The sequence below is a fragment of the Nomascus leucogenys genome, chromosome 6 (genome assembly GCF_006542625.1).
Source record: "Nomascus leucogenys isolate Asia chromosome 6, Asia_NLE_v1, whole genome shotgun sequence".
In the NCBI taxonomy this organism is placed as follows: domain Eukaryota; kingdom Metazoa; phylum Chordata; class Mammalia; order Primates; family Hylobatidae; genus Nomascus; species Nomascus leucogenys.
The window spans coordinates 12,883,248-12,908,981 of NC_044386.1; the positions used below are offsets into that span (position 1 = coordinate 12,883,248).

The 25,734-nt window shown below is 39.0% G+C and overlaps 1 protein-coding gene across 1 annotated transcript in view; it reads right to left on the reverse strand.

Moving 5' to 3' along the window:
* Positions 1 to 25,734, reverse strand: part of DNAH5 (dynein axonemal heavy chain 5) — a 234,597-nt gene that overhangs the window by 112,500 nt on the left and 96,363 nt on the right. Inside the window, exons 39-47 of the mRNA XM_030815104.1 lie at positions 22,710 to 22,844; positions 21,774 to 21,881; positions 19,103 to 19,256; positions 16,342 to 16,488; positions 13,393 to 13,634; positions 10,439 to 10,615; positions 8,856 to 9,057; positions 7,843 to 7,985; positions 6,393 to 6,527 (exon numbers count right to left, since the gene is read on the reverse strand). Coding sequence (XP_030670964.1) covers positions 6,393 to 6,527; positions 7,843 to 7,985; positions 8,856 to 9,057; positions 10,439 to 10,615; positions 13,393 to 13,634; positions 16,342 to 16,488; positions 19,103 to 19,256; positions 21,774 to 21,881; positions 22,710 to 22,844 — 1,443 coding nt within the window. The remainder of the gene's footprint in view (positions 1 to 6,392; positions 6,528 to 7,842; positions 7,986 to 8,855; positions 9,058 to 10,438; positions 10,616 to 13,392; positions 13,635 to 16,341; positions 16,489 to 19,102; positions 19,257 to 21,773; positions 21,882 to 22,709; positions 22,845 to 25,734) is intronic.

Here is a 25,734-nt window from a genome sequence, read left to right on the forward strand (position 1 = left end):
AATGCATCCTTGTTCTGTTTCCTTTCTCACTTTTACCATGTTGGTCCAGCCCAACCTGCCTCCTGAGAAACGACTGCAACTGTCTCCTCTCAGGTCTCTCTGAGAGCACTCATGTCTCTTGCATCTTGTTCTCCACTCTACAGCCAGAATGAGCTTTCTAAAGGGCAATACAATCCTCCTCAGGACTCCAGGGGGTTCCTCATCAGTGACTTACAGGGAACTCTATGGTACCCACTACTTACTCCTCCAATCTCACTTCCAGGCAGTCCTTCTCACTGTCTTTGTTCCGGACCCTCAGGGTCTTAGTTCATTTACATACAGTTAAAAAAAACTACATAGACTGTGAAGTGATGTTCACCTTATATGCTGGCTTACAGTATTCATGAAGGGACCCTCATTTATATATTTCTAGAGTAGCCATTTCTAAGCCAAGAAAAAAATCCCTCAGGATTATCATTAGCCAAATTCACTTTGTGAAATATTGATTTAGACGAATGATCTTCTAAAAATGTCACTTCTTTCAATCCAGTTACCGATTTTAAAAAAAAATTACGTCTCTAGCAAGGACTTGCACTCAGGATATATACTGTTCTTTGAGAATAGACAATCACTCTACTCTGAAATTGGAGAATCATAGTCAGCATGACAGCATCTTATGCAATTTATAAAACCTAAACAAGATTCCAATCTCATTGTCTGTCCACACACACAGGATATCATTAACCCAAGCTGTGACAGCAGCATTTTAAGACATGAAAACCAGATGGTCAGAAAACCAGGTAGGCTGAGGAATGGAGCTCCCCTCTGGCTCTTTTCTGAGCTAGAAGCCCTAAACCTAGGAACAATTCAATTACTGAAATAATTTCTTAATAGACAACTCAGCTTTTATAATTCCTAGAAATTAATATAAATATTAAATTCCCCCAATGAATGATCAACTCTTTCATTATGCTGATTTCTGTAATCCCTATGGAAACTAATTGGCTCCTCCTCTGGACTCCACAGTACAGCATTGAGATGACACCACAAGTAGCACTTATCTCGTCAGCTACACTTGGTTAGGTACATGTCTGTTTCCCCAACAAGACAAAGGGAGGAACACGACATCAGAAAGGGTATTGGAAGGATCATGTGCAGCTGAGGTGACGGTGCATTGCCTAGTTCTTAGGTACAACATTCACACAATCATCTTTGTGAATGAGACACAGTGCAAAATCTGCACAACCTGCAAGGCCTTACACAACAGCTCTGACTAGGATGAAAGTCAGGAAAAACGAACTAAACTACTGCTTCTCACATTTATCAACTCTATGATTTCATGTAAGCCACTTAATATTTCTGGGTATAATAGCCCAGAAATGACAGTGTGTATAGATATGTAAATCATATGTACATACATAAATATGCACATGAATATGCATATATGCATTATGCATTAATGATATATATGAAAGCAATTCATGAGCTTGCTACAGAGTATTATGCAATAATGATATAATATATATGAAAGCAATTCATGAGCTTAATGTAGTATAAGATGTAAAGCTATTTTATTATTTCTATGTGTAGCTCTATATGCTAGCACCTAAATCATTTTTCATGCATGTTACATACAATTAAACAGAAATATAAAATATACTTAATTTTAGGTTTTCATATATGTGCTATTAGCTAAAACATAAAAATGGAGAGCTATGCTCTTTATTAAGAAATCTACTGCCTAATAGCATCTTCCCATTTTATTGTAATTCACTAAAACCAAACGAAATTAGTCTTATATTAGGAAAGTTTAAAATGCTCAATAGTACATCGTAAAAAGTAAAATATGTTAAAAATCACATGAAAATACGATAATGCATAACTGGAAGCTAAAAATAAAACAAGAGCACTAAGTGATAAACCAGCCCTTTAGATATTAATATAGATAATGAAAGGCCATTGGAAGGAAGCATGTGGGTGCACGGCACAGCAGAGCACATGGACCCTGGTTTCCAGCTGTTTCCAGCTTAGGTTCTGCCACCAACTAAGTGAATTCAGACAATGCTTGAAGCTCCTTCCACCCGAGTACATCAGTCTTAACTGTAAAACCTGACATTTTAAGAGAGCTTTATGATACAAATATACTTTCACATACTATCTCTTAGGAAACTAGTCTTCAAACTGTGCTCTGAGGAGCTAAAAGGATTTTCTGCAAACACCAGGATCCCTTGCAGGAAGAAAAGATGAGGCTGGAATGGGCTTCAGGACCCCAGCTCCAATTCCACCAAAGCAAACCCATGGTTACTTATTTTATAGATTAATCTACTGCACAAGATATCATTTGGAAAAGTGGTTCTGGGTCCAAAAAAAAAAAAACTGTGGAATTTCCTTCCAGTCTCTAGGAGTCTTATTTTTTAAAAAATAAAACCTATTGCTATGCAACCATTTGCAAGATGGTGGCTGTATTCAAAACACTTTATAATTATTTTTAGAAATCTTTTCAGAAATTATCTTAAGTAATTTTTGCTTTCTTCTTTTCACCTTTTTGTATTGCTTAAATTTCTACTTCTATGTATGAATTACTTTCAAAAATAAAAAAAATTAAAACAGTTCGGGGGGAAAAATGAGGAACTTTTCTTTAAAAACTGACTAAATTCCCTTAGCCAAAAAATGGAGTGACTGTATAATTTTTGTCCAAACTTTTGATAGTGGCGAAGGATGCTATTAATTATTAATCTGAAACAATGAAAGTAACTTGGATTGTCAAAAAGTGACAGTCCCCTCTACTGATGAAAGACCTGAAAGTTACAGCATGATGAAAACAACCTGTCAAGTAACAGACATGTGCCCTTCATTGGACAGTGTGCCATCATGGTAACAGCTGAGAAATGGACAGTATCTATTTTCTCATCTACAATTTCAGTTTGGTTGGGATCCAGATACGTGGGAGAAACAGAGACAAATGCTCTGCTCCATCAGCCCTGTTTAGCATGAATGACTGAAAATTACAGTGAGAAAGTTAATTACAACAGTTCGGCTAATTGAAAGCTTTCTAAAACTAATGAGTCTCACTTAATAGAGAGCCCTGATGCTCCACAGTCAGAACAGTCTCTGGCACTAAACAGAGTGGATGATCCTGTGATGCTTCTCAACAGAAAAAAGAAATAGTGACGTGTTAACTCCACCTTAACACTGAAGAACAGTGGGGAATCTGGCTAAAGCCGTGTGTATCAGATAATGGGAGTCTAAAGAATACTTCATTCTGCTTCTATTTATTATATTTGAATATGGAACCACTTCCAGAAATTTATTATATGGTTTATGAATTTGTACATCAAACAACAGGTTTTCTAGATAACATATGGCTTTTTCCAGGAAATGAGTAAATATTTCATGTTAAAGAGACAGAAACCACAGATCTTTAATACCTGGCAGAGATAAATGACACAGAGTTGGCAACAAAAATGCAGTGACAAGGCCTTGTTGTATAATAAAAGATTGGGCTGGCCTTTGTTCCTGGCTCCTGGGAGGGAGACTTTAAACCCTGGAAATTTCCTGAGTGATAGAAAGGACTCCTGTTATTCACATGGGCCCCTCATACCACTCATGCCAACTACTCATCACCAACCGTGTGATAAGAAGGTTGAAGTTTTTTTTTTTTTTTTTTTTTTTGAGACAGAGTCTCGCTCCGTCACCCAGGCTGGAGTATAGTGGTGCAATCTCGGCTCACTGCAAGCTCCGCCTCCCGGGTTCACACCATTCTCCTGCCTCAGCCTCCCGAGTAGCTGGGACTACAGGTGCCCGCCACCACGCCCAGCTAATTTTTTTGTATTTTTAGTAGAGACGGGGTTTCACTGTGGTCTCGATCTCCTGACCTCATGATCCGCCCGCCTCGGCCTCCCAAAGTGCTGGGATTACAAGCGTGAGCCACCGCGCCCGGCCCAGAAGGTTGAAGTTTTAAGTCACATGATATCAGTTGACCTGGGAGGGGAGCTGATGGAGATTTGAGTTCAGTCTCAAAAACCTTGGCTGGGCACAGTGGCTCACACCTGTAATCCCAGCACTCTGAGAGGCCCAGGCGGGCAGATCATGAGGTCAAAAGATCAAGACCATCCTGGCCATCACGGTGAAACCCCATCTCTACTAAAAACACAAAAATTAGTGGGGTGTGGTGGCCCATGCCTATAGTCCCAGCTACTCAGGAGGCTGGGGCAGGAGAATGGCTTGAACCCAGGAGGTGGAGGTTGCAGTGAACCGAGATCACGCCACTGCACTCCAGCCTGGTGACAGAGGGAGGCTCCATTTAAAAAAAAATAAAAAGATCTGAGTCCCGTCCTATGTCCAATGATGTAATCAAGTATGCCTATGTAATGAAACCCCAATAAAAACCCAGGACAAAAAGGCTCAGGTGAGTGTCCAGGTTGGTGACATACATGATATGCCTGGAAGGTAGCACATCCTGTGGACAGGGAAGGTTTGCATTTGAGATCCTCCCAAACCTTGCCCTCTGTATCTTTTCTTTTGACTGACACTTACTTGTATCTTTGTAAGAAAGCTATAACAATAAGCATAGCACTTCTCTGAGTTCTGTAAGTCACTCTAGTGAATTATGGAAACTGAGAGGGCTGAGGGAATGGCCTAATTTGCAGCCACTTGGTCAGAGGTATGGGTCTCTTGAGAACCCCTGAGCTTGTGGCTGGTGTCTGAGTGAGGGCAGTCTTGTGGGGACTCGGCCCTTAACTTCTGAAGTTTGCATTAGCTCTGCCGTAGTGACTGTCAGAATTACATTATAGGCCTAAAGAGTTAATACAGTCTCATGAAGTGTGGATCATTAGAAAATCACCCCACATAATGAAAAAAATATCACACTCTATCTGATTTTTTTAAAACCTTTCCCCTCAAATAATGTTATAATTATAACCTTTAAAGAGAATGTCCTCCTAAGGTAAAACTAACAAAAGCTCTTTAATTGTAAAGTGGTATTAAAGGAACACATATAATGTTAGCATCTTGCCAGCCTAGGGTAATTTAATGTGTCCTTCCCCAAACACGAGAATGCCACTGCTGAGTCACTGCAATTTGGGGTTGACCATCCATCCAGATCTGCCCACCCAGACACTATATGAATGGTATTTATTTGATAGAAGGATAGCCCATACTGGAAATCCCTTCTCCTCCAGAAGAGTAGAATGAAGTTGACAGTCTTATTTAGAAGTTTAATCAATGACCTTAGTGTATTGGCACACCGCTGTCACCAATTAAATTAAGTGATAAAAAGTCGTGATTTAACCATGCCTTCAACAAGTTTCATTGCTCTGATATTTTCATTCCAACAGCTAAAGAACAACAAAGTTCATTAAAAGCAAAGTTCTTTGGATTTGTGTTCCCCTAAAAATTTCCCTTCCATTTGCAATTTATGACATGTATCTTCTGGTGATATACTAATGTTCTAATAAAAATACGAGAGATGCTTTGCAAATCACTGAAGCATGTACTGACATTTAGGATTTCCTCCTCAGTTTCAATAAGGTCTTATACAATTTAGGGCCAGGAGAAAAAGAACTATTTAAGCCACTGCAAATCTAGGTCATTCCTGGTGGTTTCATTGGAAAAAAAAAAAATAAACAATGCAAACTTGAGGGGTTTTTTTTCTCACACTTCTGTGATACATAGAGTAAAATATTTCATATCTAAGGGTCTAAGATTTTACACCTTGTTGCAATTGAACATGGGAGCCAGGGTGGAATGTTAAGTCAGGGAACAACAAGATTAAAGTAGCATTTTAGGAAATAGGGATTGGCAGGTATAAAAGCTAGACTGAAAGAGAATTCAACTTGAACCAATCATAGCTATCATAGCTGGGGATTCTTCCATGCCAATACCCTGGTATGCAATCATGCAGAAGTGGATTACCTAGAGGTCTCAACAAGGAGCATGAAGGTAAAGAAATAGATGTGAAATGCATTTCTTCTGGTACTGTAACAGCCTTTGAGACCTGAGCAAGAGGGACGCATTAAAGATGATTTCAAAGTGCCTAGCCTAAAAAAGTATTAGGAACACCTTTAAGCAAGCAGACTCTCGGGAGAGGAAGTAGGTTTAGATGGGGAATAAATGATTTTCTTTCAGTTTTGGATTTTGCATGTTCACAATATTTTCTACATAGATATTTTAAACTGCATTGAGGCCTATAGCACCTTATATAAGCTTTTAATGTTTCCATAATTTAAGATGTTATAATCTAACTAGGGAAACTATTGCAGTTGAATAATTGAAAGAATGGAAGACGTACGTGGGTAATTTATCATGGCTATGAAAATTCAGATGAGATTCAACTGAAGCAGAATAGTAGAGATTTGAGCCTCCAAAGTTTATCACAAACTTGGGCTTGCTGAGCCATACCAAAGAGCCAGTACCTGGAACATCAGTGGGGTGGTTGCAGAAGAAAAATTCAGACTCTTGATCATGTGACATTCAGGATCATATTTTGACATAAATCCTTTAATTATGACTGTTTTGGCTGTTCCTTGTTCACCAATTAATAGCACAGCCTGAAATAGAGGGAATTGAAAAAAATAAAAACAAGAAATGAAATAAATGAGTGTGATGGGCTGAATTTGTCCCCCCAAAATTCATATGCTGAATCCTCAACCCCTAGTACCTTAAAATGTGATTCTGTTTGGAGATAGTCTTTAAAGAGGTGACTAAGGTAAAATAAAGCCGTTGGATGAGACCTAGTCCACTCTAACTGGTGTCCTTATAAAAGAGGAAATTTGTGGCCAGGCGTGGTGGCTCACACCTGTAATCCCAGCACGTTGGGAAGCTGAGGCAGGTGGATCACTTGAGGTCAGGAGTTCGAGACCAGCCTGGCCAACATGGTGAAACCCCGTCTGTACTAAAAATACAAAAATTAGCCAGGTGTGGTGGTGTGCACCTGTCATCCCAGCTACTCGGGAGGCTGAGGCAGGAGAATCGCTTGAACCCGAGAGGCAGAGGTAGCAGTGAGTTGAGATTACACCATTGCACTGTAGCCTGGGTGACAGAGACTCCATCTCAAAAAAAAAAGAGAAGAGGAAATTTGTATACACAAAGAAACACCAAGGGAAGACACAGTGAGAAGGCAGCCATCCGCCAGCCAAAGAGAGGGGCCTCTGAAGAACCCAAGCCTGCCAACACCTTCATCCTGGACTTTCAGCCTCCAGAACGAGAGAAAAGAAACTGCTATTGTTTAGGTCACCTAGGCTGTGGTATTTGGTTACAGCAGCCCTAGCAAACTAGCCCAGTGATCAAAGCAGAAGGAATCCTCTGGGGAAAAGCAAGTCAAAATTTACTTTCTGTCAACTCATACATAAGAAATAATTACTTACTTATGAATTAGAACTATCCAACTCATATTTTAGTGGAGAATAATAAAGGAATGGTAGGTTAGGTAATATTTTCATGTATTCTAAACTGCAACATAAAACATTTTATAATAAATGCAGGATGCTTCATGTCACCTGGGAGCGGTGGCTCACACCTGTAATCCCAGCACTTTGGGAGGCTGAGGCAGACAGATCGAGAGATCAGGAGTTCGAGACCATCTGGCTAACATGGTGAAACCCCGTCTCTACTAAGAAATACAAAAAATTAGCCGGGCGTGGTGGCGGGTGCCTGTAGTCCCAGCTACTCGGGAGGCTGAGGCAGAAGAATGGCGTGAACCCCGGAGGCAGAGCTTGCAGTGAGCCGAGATCACGCCACTGCACTCCAGCCTGGGCGACAGAGTGAGACTCTGTCTCAATAAATAAATAAATAAATAAATAAATGCAGGATGCTTCGTGTCTTCCTTTAAAATATGCTACTGTTAATAAAAATTAAAAGTCATACCTTGCCCTGTTTAGCAATGGTTTGAATTAGAAAGTCAGTCCTCACATTGTCAACATTTGGCACCAGAATAGAGCCATACTCTGGGGTGGTATCAGACGGATACAGGTATTCCTGGGTATGCGTGTTCCAGTGCATCCATGTACCTGAGGTGAACAGAGGACATTTCCATCTCCATAGTAATAATTCAACTCCAAACTGTAATGAGCAGACACCCTTGAAATCTTATGAGGTCACCTTCCAAATTCTCCCCATAAAATAAAGATCATTAAAATTAGAGATCTAAGTACACAAGGATGTGTTAGCTGAGCCAAAATGTCCCAAGGAACAATTTCAAGGTATAACCAGGAAATACTAGGAAGCATTTTGGAATTTTTTAAAAATATATATTAGTTTTCAATAGCATGAAGTATGTATAAAAATACAGAACACAGTGAGAGTAGTGTGTATCTAAAATCATTAATCACTTTCGAATGTCTAATCTCACACACTTTCCATTAGGCAAAAGATCCTAGGCTGATGCATATGTATATTAAATAATATATTATTATATACCCACATATATGTACTTCATTTTTTGTATAAATGTACTTTATATATTTATACACACACCAATAACCTTAAAGTATATATACATACAGAGATAAAGAGATACAGCTATAGATACACACGTATTTGGCAAAGATATACTTTAAACTTTGTGACTTTTATATAAATTGCTGATTATATTGAATGAGTGACAGAAATTGATCTGATTTGGTTTTTCAAATGTTTCTTAATTCATTGAAAGTTTAGTGCACAATATATTTAACAAAAGGAAAATGCGCATTTGAAATACAAAGTAGATTTTTTAAAAAGAAACCACTGTTCGCTTTCTTTACACACTAACATTTTCGTATCTTACAGCCAATAATTATAAATCTCATTTAGAAAACATATTATATATTGTGTAAATATTGGCCATGTAGGGAAGAACGACCCCCATGGGTTCCGTCTGGAAGGGCAGGTGTCCTCACCGTCGGGCGCCACATAGTAGTCAAAGGCGGTGTCCCCGGGGCTCGCTGGCGGCGGCAGCTCCAGCGTCCCCGCGGGCCGATTGCGCAGCCAGAGCTCCAGGCGGCGCCGGCCGTCCAGCTCCAGCGCCGCCCCCGCGCTCCACAGCAGCGCGAACACGAACAGCCGCCCCAGGTGCGCCCGGCTCACCTCCCCACCTTGCTCCTGAGAAGGAAAGACACTTTATTTTAATTACTTAATTCTCAAACCCAAACGTTGCTCCAGGGTTTTAATGAAAACAGTAAACGGAAACAAGACACTAGTTTTCCTCCAACAACAAGGGAAAGGATGAATAAAACTGGAGAACGAATGAAGAATTGATCTCTGGGAATACCAAGCTGCCTTTAAAAATAACAGGGTTGGCCGGGCGCGGTGGCTCACGCATGTAATCCCAGCACTTTGGGAGGCCGAGGCAGGCGGATCACAAGGTCAGGAGATCGAGAACATCCTGGCTAACACGGTGAAACCCCGTCTCTACTAAAAAAGAGAAAAAAAAAAAATTAGCCGGGCGTGGTGGCAGGCGCCTGTAGTCCCACCTACTCGGGAGGCTGAGGCAGGAGAATGGCGTGAACCCGGGAGGCGCAGCTTGCAGTGAGCCGAGATCGTGCCACTGCACTCCAGCCTGGGCGACAGAGCGAGACTCTGTCTCAAAAAAAAAAAAAAAAAAAAACACAAAAACACAGGGTTTATCGCAGCACTGTTCACCACACACAAGACTTGGAGACAACCTAGGTGTCCATCAACAGATGAATGGATAAAGAAAAGTGCTACATACACACAAGGGAGTACTATTCGGCCATAAAAAAGACTGAGAGCCTGTCATTTGAACAACATGAATGGAACTGGAGGTTATTATGTTCAGTGAAATAAGCCAGACGCAGAAAGACAAACTGGGTATATTCTCACGCATTTGTGGGAGCTAAAAATTAAAACAATTGAAGTCATGGAGATAGAGTAGAAGGATGGTTACCAGAGACTAAGAAGGGGAGTGGGGAGGGGGGAGGAAATGGGGATGATTAATGGGTACAAAAATACACAGTGATTGCACTCAGCCATAATTTGTTGTGCATTTTAGAGTAACCGAGGGAGTACAATTGTAATGTTCATAACACAAAGAAATGAAGAATGAGGTGATCGATACCCCATTCCCCTTGATGTGGTTATTACACGTAGCATACCAGTATCAAAATATCTCATGTACCCCATAAATATATATACCTACTATGTACCCACAAAAATTAAAAATTAAAACACACACACAGTAATAATTTTGGGATACCTGTTGCATGACTGTGTTAACCTGCAACTAAATTCCAAATCCATGGTTAGCTGTATTTTTTGTTAAAGGGATATGAAAAAATAAATATATATGTGGGATCCATGTTTGAAATATTCCCCCTCCCCAACAGCTCTAACCAAATCTAATTTCAAATATAGTACTCTCTGTACAGCATGGCTACATTAATAAGAGAGAAAATGTAGTACTCTCTGTGCAGCATGGCTAAGTTGATCAGAGAGATTTTCTCTAGAAAGTTGAGCAATTTACCTTCAGAGGAATCAGTCCTTGGAGCATGTTAATGCTCTGCGTGATGACAAAGGCCTCCAGCACCTCCATCTTGTATTCTAAGTTCTGGATACAGAAGCGATACAAGTCCGGGAAAGACTCGGTGTACAGCTGACGAAGAATTTCTGCTTCTTGAGGCGAGCGTTTCTTAAGAAAACCCTGTCAGTTCACAGATAAGTGTATTCATGAAACTTATTAGCACACTAGGAAAATGGTCATTTGGGGACAAAAATTTTAAAAGTATCTGTTAATAATGATAGTATCTAATGATTATACCACACACAATCTTCCAGGGTTTGTTACAAACTCTTCCACGTATTAATTCATTTAATCCTCAAAACAACCCTACAAGGTAAGAACTGTTATTATCCTCCTTTTACACATGAGGAAACAGAGGCCCAAGAAGTAGAGGTAGCCTGTCAGGGGCCCACTGCAAGCAGGTGGCAAGGGCAGAATTCAGACCCAGAAAGCCTGGGCCCACATGTTCAGCTACTACACTATCCATTTGCTCATAGGTGGAGAAATAGTCTTCAACTCTTGATTAAAATATGCTGGGAGAAAATGAGAAGGCACATCTATGGAAATAACTCAGGGGGGAAAAGTAAAGAATAAAAGATGAACAAAGGAAATCCATACCCAGATTTTTTTTCTTTTTTTGAGACAGGATCTTACTCTGTCACTCAGGCTGGAATACAGTGGCATGATCTCGGCTCACTACAACCTCCGCCGCCCAGACTCAGATGATCCTCTGGCCTCAGCCCCCCAAGCAGCTGGGACTACAGGTGCATGCCACTACACCCAGCTAATTTTTGTAATTTTTGTTGAGACAGGGTTTTGCCATATTGCCCAGGCTAGTCTCAAACTCCTTGCCTCAAGCAATCTGCCTGCCTTGGCCTCTCAAAGTGCTGGGATTACAGGCATGAGCCACTGTGCCTGGCCCCCAGATTTTTTTAATGGAAAACAAAGATTTAACTACAATTAGTTGTTTCTTTTTATTTCTTCTAATTGAATTAATAAACAATGTAGAAAAATATCAAGGATATTCATGAAAATGGAGAATTTAGTCATTTGAGAAACCTAATATTAAGAAACTGCACCTCATTCATAACAAAATACCACTTAACACACAGCATTTCCTTAAGATGAGGCAAGTTCTCTTAAGGTCAAGAGATCAGCTCATTCTTCACCTCAATATTCCAAGAAACAATTAGAGACTGAACAGAAGCAATAAAATGTTGATTCTGAATTATTCATTAGTTCATGAATTTACCATGATTCTACCTCGACAAAAACATAACACAGCACTTTTGAGTTGATGGAACCGAAAGATGACATTCACTAGGGCAGGTAACCAGCTTGGCTCCCTGAAGCTGACAGATTGCCGACAACACAACTTTTCAATTGCTCTGCCCTCTAATAACTCTCAGAGTTGGCTTTCCTGTTCTAAACATTTCCAATCTGATTCTTCATGAGTCTTGCTCTTCCTAACAATTTCCAAAAAAGAAAATGCATTATTTAAAACACATAGGATATTATGAGGTGGGTATAGCATTAACGTAAAGGTCTTATTCAGTCTCAATATGGACAGACTATAGCAAAAGCTTATTTTATAAATAGCAAACTCATGCATTAGCTAGTATTCCTCAGCTAGTTGTATAAAAGTATTTTTCAAAAACCTTTTCAAAATTGAAGTATTTTGGAAAAATCACATATATACATTTTCACTTGTACTTTGCTGTACCTGTGGTTTCCAAGCCTGGTACGTGAAAAAAAAATGTTGCAGCACTTAAAAGAAAAAAAAAAAAGGCTGAGTTGCCTCCCAGAAATTCTAATTTGGTAAGATTGAAGTGTAACCCAATCATCTGTCCTTTAAAGAATTGTCATTAGTGATTACTTTCGCAAAGACAGGGTTGTAACCCTCTGCTTTTATTCTCTTTAATGGATGGATAATTTAACTGTGAAATCTGAAAACTTTACAACTATTTTTAGTGACACATTCAACTATATGTCAACATCATTTTGCTATATGATTCCCTCCTTCTTCACATCTTCATACCAAATCTAAAGCCTTTTGCAACAGAGTTGAGTAAATTCTGGAAAGACATTAGTAAAAAGTTAGGATATAACCAAATAGAAATAAAAGTTTTAAAATGTAATGATATAATGTAAAACAAACATCTACTTTATTTAAATTAGGAATTGAAGTGTTTTCAATCAAAATCATCTTCAAAAAACTTGAGTGATGAAAATAATCAATATAACCAACTATGTAAAACAAGATTTTTCATGTGGCTTATCTAATAAACATTCTGCCTTACATTATAATACTTATATAGCAAAATATCTAAGTATGCAAGGCATTTATTTATAATATAATTCTGATCAATATAATCTAGGATATATTGCTGGTTATAAAATAATATGCTTGATTATGAATTGATGAGATGTTATCTGAAATATTATTGCCAAGTTCAAATTTGGAACTAACGTTATAACTAATGAATCTCATAAAAATTCCTTATATGCAATTTTAATGAACTGATTCCAAGTTAATGTTCTAAGATGGTCCTCCTAAACTTTATGTGAATGTGTACCTTTCAAAAATATCATGAATCCCCAAAGTGATCAAATTAAATTTTACTTATTCAGTCCTCAGACACAGTTTGGCAAGACTGGTTGGTTCATACAGGCCTGGCAATTACTCTACAACCCAGAGGTTGGAAATCCCAGTTCAAAAGTGATTAGAAGAGTAATGAAGAAACATGTTAGGAGCAATCAGGGTTTGAATGTCCCAGTGCATTCAAGGTATCTTCCATAAGCATTAGCATAAAAATGCAATTACACTGCCATCTGCAGAAAAATTGGCACACACACTAGAAGAATGCTAAATGATCTGTTTTCCTTTTTAATTATACAAAAGAAGGATTCAACTGTACCTCAAGAATAGGACTCCAGTCAAGGATAGAAGAGCTCATGAAAACCATTCCATTTCTTGAGACGGTGGCAGGAGAAGCATTGTCAATGTTATGAGGCTCAAAAACGATCTTGCAGTTTGGAGCCATGGGAATCCGATCACCATTGGCAAGGGTTAGAGTTTTGTTATCATCCAAAACAGAATTCAGATTTTCAATCCAGATGGCATCTACTGGACCATCAAGAATTATCCAGATATGTTCCCCTAGAATATCCCACCAAAGGGAGAAAAAAAAAACATACACACATGCAGTGCAGGTACACATAAGTTTAAAATAGCTTGAAGAAGTACTATATTCGATGTAATTTTCATTAATCATTAAATACAGTTTTGCTCCAAATGATTACCTTGTTTTATTACAAAGGATCTTCAAAGATCTTTATGTAGCAGTCAAGGCCCATAATTAAATCAAAAAGTAGTTTGTTTATTGGACAAATATTCATTGAGCATCTTGCATATGTCACTGTTCTAGGGGCTGAGGATATTGTGGTAAATGAGACAATGTCCTGCTTTTGCAGAGCTTACATTCTAAGGAGTAGAGATGACAAGCAAACAAATAAAAGTTTAACATACAAAAAATTAAGTAGAATGAGGGCATGGGGCATGTTTTAGATAAGGTGGTCGATAAGATATTCCAGGAAGAGAATGAAGTGATGTAAAGGTCTAGAGGTAGAATATTCCAGACAGCAAGAACAGAAAGTGCTAAGCCCCTGAAGCAGGTACAGGCATAGTGTAATATAATGGACTGAATGTTTATGCTCCCCTAAAACATCCTCGTGAACGAGATTAGTGTCCTTATAAAGAGACCTCAGAGAACTCCCTTGCCCTTCTGCAACATGGGGTACAGCAAGAAATCAGCAGACTGCAACCATGAAGAAAGCCCTCCCCAGAACCCGACCATGCTGGCTCCCTGATCTCAGACTTCCAGCCTCTGGAACTATGAGAAGTGAATGTCTATTGTTTATAAGCCACCCAGTCTCTAGCATCCCAAACTAAGGTGATCACGTTCCAGGAACAGTAAGAAGCTGAACCTGAATGGCAAAAAGAGGAAGAAGGGGAGAGGTGTACGAGGGCAGTGGGAAAGACGGAGCTATGGAACTCATTCTGGTTTGCACCTAAGTCTAAGGCATCCAATAGAGATCCTCGTAGAGTTGTTGAGTTGGGAATTCAGCAGAGAGGTCAGGGCTGGAGATCAAAATGTGAAAGTCACCAGTTTAGAGATGGGATTTAAAGCTGTGGGACTGGGTAAGTTTCTTCTAGATAAGTGTGGAGAGAGAAGAGGGCTGAAGACAGAGGCTCTGGAACCCTTAGGCTTCTGGCATGGTCTCCTGTGTTTGCTCCCCTTTCTTCCAGACTTCTCAAGGAAGCAGAAGTGGAAAAAGAGCTAGCAGGATGAGGAATCCCTGCAGCCCAGGGAAGGAAGGGTTTCAAGAAGGCGGGCGATCAACTGTGCTGAATGCTCCTGAGGGCAGTACCAGACTGAGAACTGGCAATTTGTATTTGACAAGCTGGAAGTCAGGGGTGTCCTTGATACAGCAATTTCAGAGGAGCACTGGGCACAAAACCTGACAGCAGTCACACGAGGAGATACTTGGAGGTAGAGAAAATGACAAACATCAGCAGAATGCTCAACAAGAATGTCATTGTAAATTTAGGTATTTGATTTAATAGCAGCATTCCTCTTAATTTCTCAACTACTACCTTCTCTTACTCACCAACACCACGACCTATCTTGTGGTTCCAAATTTTCTTTGCTATGCAACAACTGTGGGATAGTCTATTTCAAATAAAATGCTTTGAAAATCCTAATCAAGTTCATTCAACTAGCAATTCAAGTAAAATGGTGATCTAATCACCAGAGTCACTTTGAAAGAAAAAGCATATGTTGCCTTTTTTTTCATGTGGAAAGAAGGGGGGAAAAAAACTCTCTGAGCTCTTGTTCTTTTAAGTCACATTTGGTCACTGGGTCTGTGTTTACAATGGATTACTGGAACAAATCAGAAATAAAATTTGATTTCTTTCCAGTAGAACAAAAACAATTTCTAATACAAGCACTTTTTTAAATGAAGCATTTTCATTTCTCTTTCGACAATTAATATTAGCGTTATCAGCTAGATTCCTTAAATGAGAACTTCAATGGTACTAATTTAAACATTTTTCAGAAGGACACTGTTGTCCAAAGGGTAAACCCAGGAAGCCCAAATATCTCCCCCTCCTCCTGCTTCTTTCTCTCTGCAATTGTATTCACTGTGCCTTTGCCTACTCACTCAGGAGCGAGGAAATCAAATGAGAAGAAAGCTGATATCACCTCTTCCCTCCGAGTTTATATTCTGAGAACATTGGGTTCAATTTACAAATTCCATAAGTGAGGGACTATTCAGACTGAACCGCTAGCCCTTAATGAGTTTGTTTAAACAACCGAACACCAATGTCCATCTACACAGAATAACTTACTAGTTCAATGTAGACTTCATTTTTGCTATATACAATTTTCTCTCCCAAATAACCCATTTTCTCTGTGATTTTATAGAGAAATCAATTCTTTAAAAATAGGCTGTACTTAAATGAAAGCAACATTGGTAAAATATTCAGTGAAAATAGTTATAGTAAAATCACTTTATTCAATACTATTAATTTTCCATAACAGCTTTTTCCATCTATTTTATTCTAAGATATCACAGGGATACAGACATATTTTTTAAGAAAATATTATTTCATAAAAGGGAGCATTTTAAATACTGTAATCAATAATTTCATTATTTCAACATTCACAAATATCATACTGATTTATGACTTATTAGTCTTGGCTAAGATATTATACGGCAAATACAGTTCTACTAATTCTGTATAGCCTCCAATGACTTTATCTAGAAGTATATATCAAAAATAATCCTTGTAATTTATCTTCTACCTTTCTTCGCTCTTAATGTTTTCCTCCAAAGTGTAGAAAATATCCCATCAGTCCAGTCATTTGTGGCAACGTCCAGCCGACCAAACATCTGTGGGGCAGTAATCGCTTTGGGATTCATCCTCATTTCCCGATGTGGTTTTCCACAATCTATACCAAGTAAATCCAAATTTTAGACATCTCAGATGGGAAGTGAACCATCATTAAGCAACATTGCACTAATTTGTGGTGTACTGTCAGCAGGTGCTCAAAATATGAAAACTGCAGAACTACATTGAAAATATGTCTTACTGCATTCTAAGTTACCATAATTAGCTTCATTATACTTTATTGACTAAAGCACTTTTTTATCTTCTGTAGAGAAAATTGCATATTGTTTAGGGGTGAAAAAAGATACCATGCTGGAATTTATGAAGGTACTAATATAATCTGGAAGCTCTCTAAATTTCATGGCTCAAAAAAATCTTTGGTTTAAGCTACACTAGATTAAATCTTGTGCCTGAAATATCACCTAGAAGATGCCTCATTCGCTCCATTATCAGCTTTGATTTGTGATATGTTTTCTTGCTCACCTTGAAAACGATAAGCTAAACGAACTTTGTATGAATCAAGGACTTTCTTTTGTGACCAAGAAATTTATTCAAATCTTTCAAACCCTAAGCCGACTCTTCAATGGGCTTGGATTCTGTGCATAAGGCACTGTGGTTAATGAGCAGAAGAGTGAATAATAAGGTTTAAAGTATAAAATTATAAAAATGGGCTGGACGCAGTGGCTCATGCCTGTAATCCCAGCACTTTGGGGGGCCGAGGCAGGCAGATCATGAGGTCAGGAGTTCGAGACCAGCCCGGCCAACATGGTGAAACCCCGTCTCTACTGAAAATACAAAAATTAGCCGGGCATGGCGGAAGTGCCAAAGCACTTCCTTGGGTATATCATGTTCTCTCCAATCCCTCCTACTGACACAGGCTCTTTTTTCTGCTGAAAACATTTTTTACCAACCTGGTACTCGACCCTCAAGCCTCGGATGAAGTAGCACCTGGTCTGAATGCCTTTCTATAATTCCTTAGAGGATTTTCTGATCTCCTTGGCCTCTACTCACAGGATACTTGTCCCAACCTTCCTTATAGCAATTCCCTGTTGAGTTATAATTATCTCTGTCTATGTCTATGTCCTGCTTCTAACGCAGAAGCCGACAGATCTTCAAAGTATGAAATATTAAAGACACTTGATGAAATATATGCTAAATCAGGGAACAAATAATATGCGTCAGCCTTCCACTTCTTCAGTAGAAGTTCAACTATCTTCTCAATCTTTTGGATTATTAACATTTTCAGTGAGAAACAGTGCGTTCTTTAAGTAAAATGAATGTTTCCTCTACTACTAAAACCAAAACCAAGTTCATAAACAGCAAATAGTCTGATTAATTCATCTTTGCAAGGAGCTTCTCCAGAATCAGTGATGCCATACAGATTACATAATTTAGACATACCATACATAATGTATCTATATTGTTTAATATTTAGTACTCATTTTGTTTGAGTCATTGTACCATGTGCATTTAAAGTTCATTGTTAACAGAAGGCAGCTTTGTCACTGCAACAAAAATATTATTGAGAAAAATTTGAGAGGAAGAACACAATCATTTAAAAAACATAAAAATCCCAAAACAGAATCTTAACAGCATACATGAAAAACCACGTGGTAAGTCCTGCAGGTTGGAGCACTCCATTTTGGTAGAGGTAGGCGTTAGCTGAGAACACACTGTATCTCAGTCTGAGGACTGCCTGGTAGAGTCTTGATAGACAGAATTCACTTCCTCCAATAACTGAGGAAACAAAGACCAAATCCCACACCTGCAGGGTCCCACAGTAAATACTGGCAATCCTCAGCAACCACCAACAATGTACCAGTGTTGCATCAGTAGCAGTGCACTGAGGTTCCAGGAACTGCCTGAAAGCCCACCCAGGCAGCAGCCCACCACCTATGCACTGCTATATATTTTGCATTCCAACCACCAAGACTCTGTGACATTTTGGAATGTCTATGGGATGCCAATATTTTTAGAAAGGGAGTCATCGATGTCTGATCAGAACCAGAGAATACAAGAATAATCATGAATGTGGTAATGTCCATTATCCTTAGATGACTTTAGATGTAAGGCTTAGGGACATCTGGAAATGAAATGCATTTATTTAACTTCACTAAAACAAATCTGATTCCAAATAGGAAGGTAATTTATGATTGGGATTGGGATGACTTCGGCATATAGAACATAAGAACATAAGAGTTGGGTCTGGAATTATTTTCTATTTATTGGGAGACAGTGTGTTGTATTTTGTATTTACTGGGAAATGGCATGGTATGTCGGGAAAACGGCTTTTTTTAAGCACGCCCTGACCTTAACTCTGAGTCCCATCACTTACCATCTTTATGACCTTGGGCGTTTTTGAATTTAAGCCTTGATTTTTATACAAACTGAGGATAATAATAACCACCTCTAAAGATCATTGTGAAAATCAAATTACATAACATATGTAAAACATACAGTGCAGTGCATAAAGTCACCTAAAAATGTTTTTTTTTTTCTCTCTGGTTCATTAATGTAATATGTTATCTCTAAAATGTTCCCAATAATTAAAAAAGCAGTATTTCCTCCTATAAAAATATATGATTGTATCTGCCTGCGTATCCCTCTTGGGCATTCAAATGGGTCACCACTATTTAAATGGGCCACCCCAGGCATTGACCTTGGCTGCCCCGTACCTGTCATGGCTCTCATCAAGGTGTGGATGCAGGTGGTCTTCCCAGCCCCACTGGGCCCCAGAGTCATCATCCCATGCCGCACCCTCTGCGTTTCGAATAGCTGGATGACCTTCAGTTTCCAAGGAGGATGGTTGATTAAACCAGCTTCTTCAACCTGAAAACATAAAAGAATCCCCACATTGAAACACAACAATGACGGCTGGACACGGTGGCTCACGCCTGTAATCCCAACAATTTGGGAGGCCGAGGTGGGCAGATCACAAGGTCAGGAGTTCAAGACCAGCCAGGCCAACATGGTGAAACCCTGTCTCTACTAAAAAAATATAAAAATTAGCCAGGCATGGTGGTGGGCACCTGTAGTCCCAGCTACTTGGGAGGCTGAGGCAGGAGAATTGCTTGAACCCAGGAGGCAGAGGTTGCAGCGAGCCAAGATCATACCACTGTACTCCAGGCTGGGCAATAGAGCAAGACTCCATCTCAAAAAGAAAAAAAAAGAAACACATCAATGACAGTCTCAATTTACCATTGTACTACAAAAAAACTACACAGACATGGGGAGGAAGGAGGAGGATTTACTGTTTAATGAGTACAGAGTTTCAATTTGGGATGATAAAAACAGTTCTGAAGATGGATGGTGGTGATAATAGTCGCCCAACAATGTAAGTGTGCTTAATTCTTCTTAAAAAAATGTTTAATTTAAAAGGTGATACTTATAACTAGAAAAATGGATAGCATATTCTGTTGATTGAAATTCCATATAAATTTCAAGCTGTCTTTATATGTCCACTGCAGAGTTTCTATCTATCAATGCATGTATGGAAGTTAATCTGTGCCAAATATTATTCTAAGATCAATCTTTATAATAACATGATGGAAAGCTTTATAATAACATGATGGAAGGGATGCTATTAACGTCTTCCTTTTACAGATAAGGAAACTGAAGCAGAGTGACTAAGCAATTTGCCCAAGATGATCAGCTTGTGAAACTATGGAATGCGGATTTAAGCCCAAGAAGTTCAAATCCACGGTCCCTGCACTTAATCGTCATGCTATGCTTGAACTCACAGTACATAATGATTTCAATTTTACTTAAATAATTTTTATAATAATCATGTATCACTTTATGCTATGATTTGCTCTTCAGATTTTTATGTGCTACAAATTACTAACGTAAGTCATCATGTTAATTAATTACTTAATGCTTAGCTTTTTTATATTTTTATATTTTTTTCAGAGATAGAGTCTCATTTCTGTCACCCCATGTTGGAGTGCAGTGGCGTGATCACAGCTCACTGCAGCCTCAAAGTCCCAGGCTCAGGTGATCCTCCTGCCTCAGCTGCGTGAATAGTTGGGACTACAGACATGCACCACGGCACCAGGCTAATTTTTTAATTTATTTGTAGAGACGAGGTCTCGCTGTGTTGAGTAATCCCCCCACCTTGGCCTATCAAAGCACTGGGACTATTGGCATAAGCCACCACGCCCGGCCCAATACTTAGCTTTTAGGTAGTGTTAAAATTAGTTTAGCCAAAAGATGAAGAAACCACTTGCAGACAAATTATCACTCTTACCTCATCAGGAAATTCAGACATTTATATACTACATTTTCAAAGCAAAATATACACTAAGTACTGCTACATTTGATTTCCATTTTTTGTTTTTGTTTTGTTTTGTTTTGTTTGTTTTTGAGACACAGTCTCCCTCTGTCACTCAGGCTGGAGTGCAGTGATGCAATCACTGCTCACTGCAGCCTCGGCCTCCCAGGCTCAAGTGACCCTCCCACCTCAGCATCCAGAGTAGATGGGACTATAGGCACATGCCACAATGCCCAACGAATTTTTTGGATTTTTGGTAGAGACAGGGTTTCACCATGTTGCCCAGGCTGGTCTCAAACTCCTGGGCTCAAGTGATCCACCCACCTTGGCCTCCCAGAGTGCAGGGATTACAGGCATGAGCCACCACACCCGGCCACATTTGATTTTCATTACAAATATTTTCAAGGAATTGAAGTGCAATTTATAAATTTGAGCTAATCACCACTTCCATAAAACATTTTTTCCAAACTCTTCTTCATAGAAAAAGAAATTGAGGCATAAGGTTTATGTAATTAATTTCCATTCCTAGGAAGACTATAAAAAGTTAAAGCTGCACCAAGTACCATGGGAAGTCCAGAGACATCATGATATACATAGTGTGGTGCGTTCCCCCACCCTACCCACCCCCAGAGTCTGAGCAAGAAGCCACAAGTACTGAGGAAAGAGAAGCCACATGAGATCACTGCAAATAACACGCAGAGGCAGGCAACACAGCAAACACCAGGGCAGAAACAAGCTAAGCCAAGCTCCAGAGAGGCAGCCAGATGAGCCCCATCCACCCCCTGCTGACCAATCAAATTTCATTTCTGAATCTGGTGTGGAATGGTTTCCACCAATAACAGGGCCACTCGCACATGACTAGCTGGACATGTGGCTGTGCAATGGTAGGAGACCCAGGGCAAGGGGAGTTTGACTCGTGGTGTGCATTGGCCTCCCTTAAGACAGCAGTGTGAGCCTCACTGTTGTTATTTTTGCTGCTCAGAGTGCACAGGTTGGAGCCACAGCAGCCCCACTTTATTCCCATTAAATTCGGATGAAACAGACACCAGCCCTCGATGCCCTGTGAAGCACATTACCTGTCTACTAATTGCTGCTTCCAGTTCAGGGTAACCTGCCTTGTCCAGAAGAATATTTGGAAAGAGATCTTCAATCAAACTCAAAAACAAGGGTTCATCCTCATCAATCTAAAAAAGAAAAGAATGGGAAATCAGACCAATTATTCTGGTATAAACATAGCAATATGCAGATAAACTGGAAATGCCCAACACAGTCCGGGTTATTGCAATGTAACCACTAACAAATAACATATCACCTTTATTGAAGTTAAGAAACATTTTCCTCATCTTTCCCATCAATTAAAAAAAAAATAAAGAGGAAAAGAACAGGGAGAAAGGAAAGAAATGGAAGGAATGACAATACTGTCTATGTGACAATCTTTCCATAAAATAGTCAGTTATGGGGGATACCGTATAATCTTCAATTTTTTATTTAAACTTAAAAGAATTTTTAAATTAGAAATTAATAGCAGGTTTGTGAATTGGAATTTGGTGTATACTTCTAATTTAAAATAAAAATCTATCATTTTGTCACCCTTTACATAGATCCACGGATAGTGGGCATTGATTATCAGTCTCTATTGTGAAATAATAGTGTGAAACTATCACACACTTGTAGAATTTACACATCATTTCCTACCGGGCTCTACCAGACTCCAAAGGTGAGATTTTAATTCTAAAACACAAAAATGATTCAAGGTATTTGGCATCTTAACATGTGTATTTTTTTAAATCCATTTCAATTCTATTGGAATAGGCACATTTTAGAGTGCATAGGAGTCATTACCCAAAAAAATGTCTGAAAAAGTATAATTTAAAGTGATGCTCTCCAGCACTTTATCTAACAATTAGGCATTTTAAATGAGCATTTTAAATAAATATTTTGAAGTCTCATGTATGGGCAGTTAGTTGAACCGATATTCAAGTAGGTGGAACATTTCCATCTGTGAGTCTTACCAGTTTAGAAAGATTCATGTCCCGTAGTACACGCATGACAATCGTGGACTCCGTATCCATTGGATTGGCTCTTTTTGCTGCTCCCAAGGTCCGAAGAACTGACAGAATGTTACGCAGGCCAAAGTCATAATGAACCTAGAGAACGTGAGATACATTGGGCTTATTTTCAACATTAAAAGACTTGCGGAAGCCATATGAATCTGACATAAATTATATTCATGATAATGAATAAATACTGATTTTCCTTCAGAAAATGCATACACACAATGGGGTAAAATATTTCTATATAGATATACTTTTTGAGCAAATAGGGAATATCCCAAAGAGTCCTCCCATGTGCCATCATTAGCTTAAGCCCTTAGATCAGAACTAGCTGCTACAGCTTGGCAGGGAAAGGGAATAAATTTCTTCTTGGAATATAGACATCCCTTTGAGCTTATTCTTAATCAATCATACACAAGGAAATTTGCTCGTATCTCTAAAGTTAAAATTCAGAACCAGAATTAAACTGGGACTGCACTCATGACTGCCATATACATAGAGATATATGTGCCTTTTTCATGATAAGTAAGAAGACAGGAGAATCAGGGGGAAAAAAAGCAGCTGCGCTTCAGGATTACCTGGAGGAGGAAGGATAAGGACAAATTAGAAAGCCAAGCCCCCAGCTTTGTCATTCCCTTACTAAATATTTATAAAAGCTCAATTATGTCAAATTTCAGCATATATAAACTGAATAATCAAAATCTAATTATCCAATCATTGTGAAAAACAGTAAGGTGTTTCCTCAAAAAATTAAAAATGGAACGATACGATCCAGCACTCCCAATTCTGGGTATATAGCCAAAAGAATTGAAAGAATGGGCCAGGCACAGTGGCTCACACCCATAATCCCAGCATTTTGGAAGACCAAGTGGGGCAGATCACTTAAGGCCAGGAGTTCATGACCAGCCTGGCCAACATGATGAAACCCCATCTCCACCAAGAAAATTACAAAAATTAACCAAGTGTGATGGCGTGTGTCTGTGATCCCAGCTACTCAGGAGTCTGAGGCATGAGAATCACTTAAACCCAGGAAGCAGAGGTTGCAGTGAGCCGAGATTGCACCTGCACTCCAGCCTGGGCAACAGAGCATGACTCTGTCTCACAAAAAATAAATAAATAAATAATAAAAAGCACAGCCTCAAAGAGATATCAGCATATCCATTTTCATAGCAGCACCACTCATGAAAGCCAAGAGGTGGAAGCAACCCAAATGTCCACTGACAGATGAATGGATAAACAAAATGTGGTATATACATATAACAGAATATTATTTAGCCATAAAAAGAAAGGACATCCTGTCACATGCTAAAACATGAATGAACCTTGAGGGCATTACGCTAAGAAAAATATGCCAGTCACAAAAAATCAAATATTATATGATTTCATTTATATGAACTATTGGCAATAGTCAAATTGATAGAAACAGAAAGTAGAATGATGGTTATCAGGGGCTAAGGGAGGAGAAAAAGAGAAGTTGTTGTTTAGTGGGCACAGAGTTCCAGTTTTTTAAGATGAAAAAGTTACAGAGATCTATTTCACAACATTGTGAACATACTTAACATTATTGAACTGTACAGTTAAAATGGTTAAGATAGTAAATTTAATTTTATATGCTTTTACCACAATAAAAACAAAGATGTATAGGAAAAAACTACAGTTATCTGCTAAGGCAACTGGGAGCAGTATGCCTCACTTAAGACTAGTCATTTGGAAGATGGAGCACATAAAAATATTCAAATTGAGTTCCCACCTTCAGGGAATTTAAATTCTAATAAAGATAATAAAATAGAAATGTGAATAAACTTGTATAAAAGTAACAACGAATTAAAAGTGTTGGTGAGTAAAATTAATCATGGGAAACTTCCTATCAGAGTTGGACTCAGTTAAATCTCTGGGCGTGAAGGGAAAGTCACAGAATGTTCACCAAGAGATCAGTATGAGTCCATCTATTCTGCATACATTGATTTATTACATTTCACAATGACCTTGTGAACATGGATGGTAGGAGTGAGGGAAGTAGTGAAGTTGTAGTGAAGATAAGAGCAGAAGCCAGTGATGTGGGAAGTTTTTTCCATTCAAGAAACAGCATGGAAAAAATATTTATTTGAAAGATAAGTGGTATGGTTTGGCCGTGTCCCCACCCAAATCTCATCCTGAATTGTAGTCCCCATAATCCCCATGTGTCATGGGAGGGACCAGGTGGAGGTAATTGAATCATGGGGGTGGCTCCCCTCATGCTGTTCTCATAATAGTAAGTGAGTTCTCCTAAGATCTGATGGTTTTATAAGGGGATTTTCCCTCTCTTCACTCAGCACTTCTCCTTCCTGATGCCACATGAAGAAGAACATGTTTGCTTCCCCTTCTGCCATAATTGTAAGCTTCCTGAGGCCTTCTCAGCCATGCCGAAGTGTGATTCAATTAAACCTCTTTCCTTAATAAATTACCCAGTCTCAGGTATGTCTTTATTAGCAGCATGAGAACAGACTAATACAATAAGAATGAGTGAGTAAGGGCTCCAATAAGCAGAAGAAACCAAGAATGTTGGAGACAAAATGTCAGGGTCACACTCAGCAGAAAGGCTCAATGGCCAGAGCCAGAAGAGTCTGTGTGTGTCTGAACACTCACAGGAAAAGAACTTTTGAGTAGGAATGTAATTAGGTTGAACCTGTGGGTATAAAAAGCAAAAAAGATTCAAAGAAGTTTGAAATGAAAGCCTAAGTGATAAGATGGAACAAAGGTTATATATGTTAGGAAGTGCTATTCATGTTATAGTCTTATGTTTATTGCACTGTGTCATTATTTAGCATATATTTCTAGTAATTTTTACTGATATGTACTAAAAAATTGTGGCATGATGCCCACCTCCTCGTGGTCATGTCCTTAAATGATATCACCTTGAGAGTAGGCAGGACCTGTGATTTGCTTCTTCTAACTAATAGAATACAGCAGAGACAACAGGTTGTATGTGATTATGTGTATGTGA